The sequence below is a fragment of the Gobio gobio genome (assembly GCF_949357685.1).
Source record: "Gobio gobio genome assembly, chromosome: 12".
Lineage (NCBI taxonomy): Eukaryota > Metazoa > Chordata > Actinopteri > Cypriniformes > Gobionidae > Gobio > Gobio gobio.
Window position 1 is genome coordinate 9,512,130 of NC_137105.1, and position 11,291 is coordinate 9,523,420.

Sequence of the window (11,291 nt, forward strand, 5' to 3'; positions counted from 1 at the left end):
CTGTATTACATAACACTAGGCTATATCATACAGCATTCAGAAAAATAACAGTTTGCGCTCCTAAGGGCTTTCACACTTTTCCAAATGTGGGCTGATGAATTATTCAAGCCGGGTCGAAACATAAACATCGCGTTCATCAATAATATGCATCTGGAGCTGAAATGGAAAATGATGGGCCGCCTCAAGAACTTCCTGCTCTCGCCGCTGCACCTCTGAGCGCACCACGTCAGGGCCTGAAACATTTTCTCAATGGCCCAATGAGCTACGATGAGCATTTACTACTTTTAAAAAATGCGGGTCAGGAAGCGGGTCGGGTACAATATTTTCTTCTTTTTTTTTTGCGGTCCGAGTTGCGGGCGGGTTAGTTGAAAACGTCGGTCGGGTGCGGGTTGTTTATACATTGACCCGCGCATCACTGGTAACTACTGAGTTATGAGAGGGCTGGCAGTGCGAGTTTATTTTGTGTGTATCTGAGAGTTCTGAATAAACAAGAGTCTCAGTCACGCCGAGTCCGTCTTCATCATTATTCTACCAACTTTGTAACACATGCAATGTACCATTACAGGTGTCGAGATGAACGAGTTAGTAAGTGTTGATAATAGCATTATTTTTAGATATTTTCCTATCATATGAAAAGTGTCAGTGCATTGAGTACACAGCGCAAACAAAGACACAACACCAGTAATCGAATGTAATCCAGTTTATTGTGGGGCTAGGCTGGCTAGCCCGGATATGCTCATGCTTACCCCCCTTCTGCTTAATCTCGCGCCGCGTTTGGTGCCTCCGCTGTGGGCCAGATGCAGTACTGGGGGTCGGGGATGTTGAAGGCCGACCGGCCAGTGCAGCCCGAACCTCGGCGTGTGTGTGAAGTTTATCTCTAAAGATGTGACTCTGCCGATATTGAGCAGAAACTCACAACGGTATGCACAGTATGCACATTTTAGAACAGATAGACGCGAAGAGGTCGTACAAAAACATGGACTCACAAGATAGAAAACACGAAAACACCATTCTGTCGGGAGAGAGAGAAGCCGCAGCGTGTGCACGAATAATAAATAATTAGCTACACATCAGAAATCACTGATCACAGATCAGAAGGAACTGAAAAAAGACTTCTGTTTTCATTTGTACATCCAAACACTGAGAAACTGCCAGCATTCACTCGTTCACAAGCCATGATCTCTTGAGGACAAACAAATATGGCGCTCGCATGGGCGTGACAGATTCTCTGGGCGGAGGAAAGGGAGGTAACCGTTCCTGTTTTTACGTCATAACAGGAGACTTCAGGATTGGCTAGTCTGGCCTGTCATTTTCTCTAAGGCAGAGAGAGACAGCCACAACTCTGTTTACACCGATAAAAATTTCTAGCCACTTGGGGACAATATTCAGGCTAGGGGAACTCATTAATGTTGAAAAACCTCATAAAATGAAAATTTCATGCCATGGGACCTTTAAGGTTTTGCTTTCCGCACAATCTTTAAAGGTCAGCAAAACATTGCTCTTGTAAGGCGTAGAAAAAAGAGGAGAGCCCTTATTGCAGCCTGGGCAAATTTGTGATCCACCTGAGATGACGTCATTCGCCTCCGTCCCCTTTGACAACGCTTTGTCACGTCAAAATCAAACACGAAATGGAGTGAAAACAAGATGATTGTGGGGGTTTTAGTGAGCAATCAGCTTGGGGAAATTCTGTGAGATGTATGTACAAGCTTGATGACTGCTGAAAATAAGTTGACTATTAAAAAGAAAAGCTAAACAGCAGTTCACAAATAATATATATTGTTTAAATTGTTGCTGCCTTTAGTTATTATATTGGAATAAATGAAAAAATGCGTAAAACTTACTAACTAAATTAATGAAACTAACTAACTTAATGAAAATTATTCTTGGTTTTAATGAATAGAACATTACATAGTGTAAAAATACAAAATAGAATTGTATTTAGTCTTTCTTTTTTATGTAATGTTAATTTAACCAGGAAAATTAAGTGTAACGGGGACATACATTTACATTTGATATATAAAAATAAATGTGAGGACTTCGCCTCCTCATTTTAATACACCACATATATACAAATATTTATGCATTTCGAGAGGGATCGACCCTATTATGTCATTCGCAGTTCTATTGAGGAAAAGGTTTTGGAATGACATCAGGATTATAATTAATTAACCTGACAGATTTATGGTGATCTATTTTCAGCACACGTTAATTTTTGTAGTTAGATCACTAAAGCTTTAGTGTGTGTTTGTGTAGAGTCTGCGCTCAATCATCGCTGTCACAGAAGCAGAGCGCTGTCTTCCCTGGCATTTACGGTGTTACTAAATTTAGTGTGTGTGTTGGGAGAACATGTTTGATGTTGTGTGTTGTCGGGTTCTGTTACTTAAACCTGGCCCGTCACTCACATTTCAAACAGCGTTCAGTTACAGTAACGTTTTCCTGGAGACATGGCATATGTCTGTGCAGTTGTAGGTCATCAGGGAAGAGCTCTGGAGGCACACTGTGAACTGAATTATATTTCAGCTCATTTAGATACTATAAGAGTACGGCTGGAGAAATGGTGATTAAAATGTTGAATTAAAGGGTTTTAGAAAATACTATGTTTTAGGGAGCAATGTCCAGGATATATTCCAACCTTAAAGTTAATTCAGTTAGTTAATTCATTAGTTTTACTGCATTTATTAATGTAGGTTAAAGGTGGGGTAAGTGCTTTCTGGTAACCGATGTTGATATTTCAAATCACCAAAACAAACATGTGGACGGTCTAGCCCCTCTTTTGATAGCTCCGCCCCACACATACGTATGCAACGCAGGCAACGACTATGGCGGAATCTGCTGTGCCAGCCAGCCGAGGGTGTGATGCCATCAACGCGTGTTACTATGGTAATCCAGGTCGAATGTTCAATGAAAAAGTCATCCCTTCCATCTCAAAAACACATAGTTCTCATGAACAACTTGATAGCATGAGCATGACAGACCACCTAACGAACATATTACAATTACGATTACAAGATTAGAGGGTTATATCGATCACGAAAAGAGGAACCAAAGGAAACAAACACATATTGGGCCCTATTTTAACGATCTGAAACGCAAGTGTCAAAGCGCGAAGCGCAAGTAACTTTGTGGGCGGGTCTCGGCGCAGTTGCTATTTTCCCGGCGGGATAAATGGCTCTTGCGCCCGGCGCAAATCTAAAATGGGTTGGTCTGAAGTAGCTTCATTATTCATAGGTGTGGTTTGGGCATAACGTGAATAAACCAATCAGAGCGTCATCCAACATTCCCTTTAAAAGCAGGTGCGCAAGTTCCATTATGGATTGCTATTATTATGGCGTATTTACCAGGCGCACGCCAGGAGCGGTTCACAGCCGAGGAGACTGATGTTCTTGTAAGAGCAGTGAAAGACAGAGAAGTGAAGTTGTAATGTTGTACATTGTGGTAAAGGTGATTTCACAGTCTTTTTTTTTCAGTCTTTCAGTTTTTTAGTCGATTTTTTTTCCTGGTTCTTGACGGACAAACCAATTTGTCAGATGTCCTTATATACATATATGTCTTGCCACTATTGGGCAAACAGGTCTTATCCTTAATTATTACAATTAGCCTGAATCACTAGATTTATGCCTATTTTTTCACATCTTCGTGGCACACCACAATGATTTCCGTCATCTCATGTGTTAATATTTTTTTAGTGTAACAATTTATGATTTGCAAAAATAACTGTTGCATCTGTGTAGGTTACATGAGCAAAGTGTATGCGCGTTGGCCACGCTATACATTATGGTCAAGCATGCGCCCTTAAAATAGCATATTGAACAACGCTCAACGCGCCACTGACTTTAGACTAGGTTTTTTCTGGTCAGTGGCGCAATTGTTTAATGGAACAGCAAAATAGCACCAGGGATTGTTTGCGCCGGAACACGCCTCCTTTTTTTGCGCTGAACCGCCCAGGGAGCGCAAGTTCATTCACTATTTTAGCGACGTGCTTCTGTGGAGGGAAAAGCGCGCTTTGCGCGGGTGCAAAATAGGAATGACACATGCGTCGGTGTACAAAGTCAATTGCGCTGGGTGCAAGATAGAGCCCATTATGAGTTTATTGTCTTACTTTTTGGACACACTGCGAGCTGACGCTTGAAACAGACGGCGGTTTAACATTATAGGATGTAGAAATGAATGGGTCTTTATCATCGCTGAAGTGAACGACGATACAATTGCAATTGGACAAACAAGCAAACATGACACATGAGCATATTCAAGCAAAAGCCAGCATATTAGCTCTGTGTAACAAAACAAAAAACAATGTTACTCGCCTATCGAGAAGAAATAAAGCAACCTCGGCCTTCGCTCCTTGAGTTCTCTCCAGCGCTGGAAAGCTGATACTTCTTGCCTGATTGTAAGCCGTCTTTTGCTCCACAGACATCATCCACATGTGTTTTTTATCTGCCATCTCTCTCTTTCTGTCGTCGCTCGGCTAATGTCCGTCCTGTGTCTGATTGGCTACAAGTTTGTTTGGTCCTCGGCCAGAGACACATTTACAAAGCAGTTTTTTAAATAACACTTACCCCACCGTTAATGTTAATTTCTACAATTTTAGGCTACATCTTAACATTGAAAATTGTATAAAAGAACATTAGTATATTTATTATGAATGAACATAAATTTAACAGTGAGCAATAGTATGTTTATAAATTAACACAACCATTAAAAAGCATTTAAAAATATATTAATTTTATAGGGCAAGGATGCATTAAATATTTTATTTCAAATAAATGCTGTTCTTTTAAACTTCCTATTCATTATTGTTTCCACAAAAAAATAAAATAATTAAGAAGCACCACCGTTTTCATAATTGATAAGAATAAGAAATGTTTCTTAAACACCAAATCAGAGCATATTGGAATGATTTCTGAAGAATCATGTGACACCGAAGACATATATAAAATATTTTATAAAAACCATTACGTCTATGGAGATTCCCCACAAAGTAAACCAGACGTGTGTGTGTGTGTGTGTGTGTGTGTGTGTGTGTGTGTGTGTGTGTGTGTGTGTGTGTGTGTGTGTGTGTGTGTGTGTGTGTGTGTGTGTGTGTGTGTGTGTGTGTGTGTGTGTGTGTGTGTGTGTGTGTGTGTGTGTGTGTGTGTGTGTGTGTGTGTGTGTGTGTGTGTGTGTGTGTGTGTGTGTGTGTGTGTGTGTGTGTGTGTGTGTGTGTGTGTGTGTGTGTGTGTGTGTGTGTGTGTGTGTGTGTGTGTGTGTGAGAGAGAGAGAGAGAGAGAGACTGGGCATTATTAACCTAAAAGTTTTACTTCTATTTTGTGCTGCGCTGCATCCACGATAACAGACAGCTGTCATATTGGTCTGCTATACAAGCAAAAATGTATTTGTGCACTTAAAGCTGCTTTCCGTAACTTTTTTTTGTGTTCAAGATTTTCAAAAATTATATAATGAGAATGTACAACAAGAATCAATTTTCCAAACCGTGTTTTTGTCTTACCCTGAATCATTATGGTACAATTATAATGTGTTAAAGTTATAAAAGTGTTTATATTGGGACTATTTCAGACCAGACTGGTAGGAACCGCTGCGGAGGAGCACAGTCCCTGCGTGATTCGCCATATACATAAACAGAGAGAAGTAGCTCCGGCTGCAATGTTCTTCTGCAAGACGCATGCAGTTCTGTTTATTAACCGCTAAAGCGCAAAAAGTTATGGACTGCAGCTTTAAGTTGGAACAATAAAACCAGCAGGATAATGACCATTGTTTTTAATGTGTCTCTTTCTCTGTCTCTTTCTACAGTAAAACTCTTTGAGGTCATAGAAACAGACAAGACACTTTATCTGGTGATGGAGTACGCCAGTGGTGGTGAGTTTGATGAAGCCAATGTGACGCTTCTTATGTTATGTAATCTTGTGCAAACAGGCCTGTAATTCTACTTAATGAAGCATATGAAACTGAGAATGTGCATCTCTTCTCTCCATAGGGGAGGTGTTTGACTACCTCGTAGCACATGGACGCATGAAGGAGAAGGAGGCCAGAGCTAAATTTAGACAGGTACAGTACTGCAGTGTGCTCGATAGAGCTCTATCCCGCCCTCTCACTCTCACACGGGCTGCCCTGCCCATTCACACGGCTCCTGGTTGCCATGGAAATGGCAAGCTGTGAGCTGCCATTGGTTGACGCTAGTGTGATTGGCGGTTGATCCTGTGGCAGCTGTGTGAAGGGTTTCCCAGTGGGCCGAATGTGGCCCATATACACAACTTTTGGTTTGGGGTCAAAAACGAAATATGGTTTAAACGGTTTAAGAATCACTTGTGGAAAACCTCAAATCCTCATCAAAACGAATTGGCTGACATAACAAGTAAGTAAATAACTTAGCAGTAGTGCTCTTATTCATGCAAATGCTTTGAAACCATTCAAGTGCGATAAGACCCAAAAAAGAGAACGCTGTGACTCTCGTGCACACAGAAATCCACTTTAGACAGCGCTTGATAGGACAAAAACACAAAATTATGCCAACATGCCCATTTCGTTGAGTATCCTCGAAAGCACAGTCTTAAATGAGTTAAATGAAGTCTTCAATTCGTTGAAGTCGTAAAGAAGGCGTTAAATGAAGAGTTGTGAGAAAATGGGATGCTTGTGAGATCCACGTCATGTGCTTCTGATCTCAGTGACAGCAGCCTAATACGTAAACCCGCTGTGATTTCAGTCATTAAAGTTAATCAAAGAACAAAATAAACAAAAATCACTCACTGCTATTGACTACATAACGATTAATCTGTATTTAATGTATAATTTATGCAGTGAAGACGGTAATGTGTTTGATCATTTTATTCAATTTCTGTAAATTTCCTACTTGTTAGACCTACCTGAAAAACACTGTTTACAAGGTCACACGGGTCAAAAACAACAAAAACAATAACTTAATGTGCATTTTGACTGGGCAATTAAAAATCTGAACCGTTCTGGCAGGGCCATGAGAAAAAAATGAGCCAGGATATATTGAAGGGAAACGTGGCATTTATTATAATGGATTTATTGTTTTAAGTTCACTTAAATTATAAGTTGTTATAATTTTTTAAAACCTAATAAATGTTAAAATTGGTAGCTTTCAATTATACTGTAATGTTGAATGGCTGTAATTAATGGCTAAATGTCATTGGTATTGGCATCAGTGATACTGACCTTCTTTCATAAAAAGATGCCATTAAACAAATATTTAAAATATACTGCATTTATGTTGTTTCTGTACTAATTGTGATATTGTTAGGTGTGATTAATCTTGATTATTTACAGAAAAATTTGTGAAACATTTTTTGATCGATTGACAGCACTAAATATTTTTTTAAACAAATAAAATACTATTTAAAATGTAAAATTATTTATGTGATTTGAAGACTCCAGCTGTATCAATGTTACATTAAATAGATTATTTATATTGTTCTACATAAAGGTGGTCATGTTTTAGAATTAAGATGACTTGACCAGCCAAAAGCTCCCTTAATCTTGATAATCCCATAAACGTTCATGTCCCAAAAAACCATGTTTAATAAATACATAAAGTGAAATCGGTTACTGCAAGCTTTTACTTTAGCGTTTACTCAAATGTGTCATCAACAAAAACACCTCCAGGTGTTTATTGCAGTGAGAGCGCTCTAATGAGACAGTCACCCACTGACAGAATCATTTACTCCTTTTAATTACCCGAAGACCCCTTTCAACCTCCCTCCATCCCTCTGCGACCTATTGGTCTAATGGACTGGTGCGGTGGGTTAGCCCGCAGCTGATGCAGACATCTGTAGTCATAGCGATGGGGTCTCCCTCTGGCTCCCTCCCTCCCATCCTCCGTCTGAGCCCTCTGCTGCTGCGGATACAGCTTATCTGGGTCAGGCATGAAGCACCGCTGAGATTTCTGAGCGGAGCAGAAAAATGAACAGACTCTCCCACCAGCCAGAGAAAGAAATTGAAATCTGTCCCCCCATCTGATGTCTGGGACACTATCCACGGACTGAGCTGCATGAATATTAAACGGTATCGAGAATGTTGTGCGTTGGAGAACGAGAAGAGAAACCCACAATGATAATGAGTTGTGTTAAAATTGATGGGTATAAGTATAGGTTTTTTTCAGAGCTTTCGCTCTAGTGGTCAAAATAAGCTCATGCAATTTACATATGAACTCGCCCGGAGATGAAAGAAAAACATACGGAGAGCAGCAGCTTTCATTTCTGCTCTGACAGCCGCAAGATCATACTGAACGCTGTGAGTGTGTGTTAGAAATCAGGAATGGGGACAGAACATCGTGCTTGATATGTTTTTCATCTTCAAACTAAACTTGGGTCTCCAGCCAACAAAGTTTAAATCCCGTCTGGCTAGCGTGCGTCCCATAATGTTTATGCATTAGGTCACCAGGCGGTCTTTTGTGGCTGTTCACACGCATTCGACCACGTGAGCATCTACACTCTGAAAGCAATCCGGTCGAATGCGTTTTCAACTAACTCTGGAAGTGATCGGAAGTGGACAAGCTCAAAACGTTTTAGAGCCCGTTTACACCTGTATTTAGCGTCGTCCGCTTGTGATCCGATCAACCAAAACGCATCTTAAAGGGCATATTGCATATTTTTTTCTAAATGAATATATAACCATGTATGAAAATACCATATGAAAAGGTTATGCAGGATTTAAAATGTTTTAAAAAGACATAAGAGCACACATTTAGTAGATAAAAAGGCAGTTTCATTGGCCGCTTGTAAAAAAACGTGGTTTTTTTTCAACATCGTGTCATATTACTTCACGAGAGGGAGTCGTTTGCCGAGCTCTGTGTTGGCTCAGTGCAGAATAGGTTGGTATTCAGTCCGAGTCTGTGTTTTCGGTAGTTTTTCTATCTCAATTTATCATTGTCATGGTAAATTATTGTGTCCAGCCTGTCAGGACATCGAGTCCACAGGTTTCCTATTAAAAAAAAGTTGAGGAAACCTGGAAACCTGCATGGTGGAGTTTTGTGCAGGTGAAGAGATGGGACTTCATATGTATATATGTATATGTATCACGTGTATAGTGTTCACTTTAGACCGGAGGATTATCATCGCAGTGATATGATGTGTTTAACATGGTAATACTCATGTAAAGGATGAATAAACATCTACACTTGATGCTTCTTTGCCATTGTTTAAACGTGAATCAATTTGAACATTGATGAATACTCAGTATGTACATTAACACAAATGCATACAGTCTCACGCTTTTCAAAAATTTTATGAAATATGTAAATATTTTATTCATGCCGTATTCACAGTCTCAAACTATCGGTGAATCGACACGAAATAAACCCATAACACAGAATTAATGAATAAAGGATCACATGAAACGCAAGCGTGTTGGAAGCGTTTCCAGGCAAAATAGAATATAGGAAAAGCTGTTTATATGTCATTTTGACACGAATACATATTAATAAATTACATTTTGATGTTTGAAAGTGTCTAGGTTTTAACATAAATGCATATATAATTGTAATTAAAAATCATAATTATCCCTATTGCCTGATACATGATAATGATCTACATGTATGTACAGTATTGTAATCTGAGCACTGTACACATATCGTTTAGCTAGCGTTATCTATAAGCTAACACTGGTCTGTTCTCCTCACACAAATACTCAATCAGACTCCTTTAATCGTTGTTCTGTCTAATCCTGGTCTGTCCCTAATTGTGTGCAATAATTGTATTATAACATACATAATTGAGTATTAATAAACATTTATAATTTCCACGGCGTCCGAACTACTATTGCGATCCATTGTTTTCCTATCGTTGAAATTCACCGTTACGTCACTTTTTTTTTAAAAACTCCCATTACGTCACTTCCGGATTTGGCATTTTTAGATGAGGAAGTAAAATGTTGTCCAAAAGCCTTAATAGCGTATTTTTAAGTATATTTTAACCCTCTGGGGTTCTTCATTTATGGGTCACACTCAGGACCTTCGGGTCAAAAATGACCCGGAGGGCGTGATTAAGATAAAAAAGATTTGAGTAAAATCAATGAAATATATTTTTGTTCAATAATATTTTTTATTTTCTTTTTTGGTGTTTTAAGGTAATTTTAAGATTGATAATTTATGCAATAATTATGACCCATTTTTTCCCATTGAATATAATAAAAAATGTATATATTTACATTTTTAATTTAGAATACATTTAGAATATACATTTAGAATATACATTTTTATCACGCAATAGCACATTTTTACCACTATAGTGGATCTTGCTTGTGTGTGTGTGTGTGTGTGTGTGTGAGAGAGTTTTTTTTTGTCTCTTTTGCACTCTTGATGTTTTAGAGATTCACCCCTTCACTGTTGAGTCATTTTTTTCTGCATCCTGGCTGATTTGTAGATTGTATGCACAAAAAAACTCTGTATTTTCATATTTTTGCCAATTTCCCATTCATTTCCTATGGGGGTCATTTTTGACCCGAAGGTCTTGAGTGGTTTTTTTTACAACCACTTAGACTTTTCAAATCCTTTCCCCAATTTTTTTGGGTGTTCATATACCAAGTACCAATAAGGTCACAAAGTTTCGGACCATTCCGATGAAGCTACGATTTTTTAATTTTTTTATTATAAAACGCTTCGGGTCATTTTTGACCCGAAGAATCCCAGAGGGTTAAAGAAAATCTAGTTCCTACATTATTTTTCTATACATTGACTCACTGGGATAGTGAGTCTCTACCTGCAATATGCCCTTTAAAGGGGACCTATTATGCAAAATGCACTTTTATAAGGTGTTTGAACACTGATGTGTGTCCACAGTGTGTGAGAACAACCAGGCTATAATAGTAAAAATCTCAGTTTTTTTTATGATTCCCATAAATCAAAAGCAGTCTCTTCAAACGAGCTGTTTTAGATTCCACCTACAAGGACATAATTGTAGGGAGAAGCCCCGCCCACAGCCGGTGACGGCCCTATTAGCATAGAGACACAGCCCAGAGTGAAAAGCACAGAGTAGAGGTCTTCATGGGTCCAAAAATCATAAAAATGTGGCAATTTTAACATGATATAAAAAATTATCTGTGGTATTTTGAGCTAAAATTTCACATACACACTCTGGGAACATCAGAGATTTGTTTTAAAAAGGGCCATTATAGGACCCCTTTAATACCAGGTGTACATGTATGATTACATGCTTAATTTAATGCTTTCTTGCTGAATAAAAGTACTTTTTTTTTTTTTTTTTTAAATCACTGACCTAAACTAAACTTTTGAATGATAGTGGATGTTAAATTTTGATTTGATGCTGTACTTGAGAAGA

General features: G+C 38.7%; 1 protein-coding gene across 10 annotated transcripts in view; it reads left to right on the plus strand.

Moving 5' to 3' along the window:
• Positions 1–11,291, plus strand: part of mark3b (MAP/microtubule affinity-regulating kinase 3b) — a gene marked incomplete at its 5' end in the record, with an annotated part of 94,306 nt that overhangs the window by 54,418 nt on the left and 28,597 nt on the right. For all 10 annotated transcript variants that reach the window (XR_013817603.1, XR_013817604.1, XM_079830723.1 and 7 more), the window contains 2 exons: positions 5,788–5,853; positions 5,972–6,042. Coding sequence is in view for 8 of the 10 variants with exons in the window: in XM_079830723.1 (XP_079686849.1) it covers positions 5,788–5,853; positions 5,972–6,042 (137 nt within the window). The remainder of the gene's footprint in view (positions 1–5,787; positions 5,854–5,971; positions 6,043–11,291) is intronic.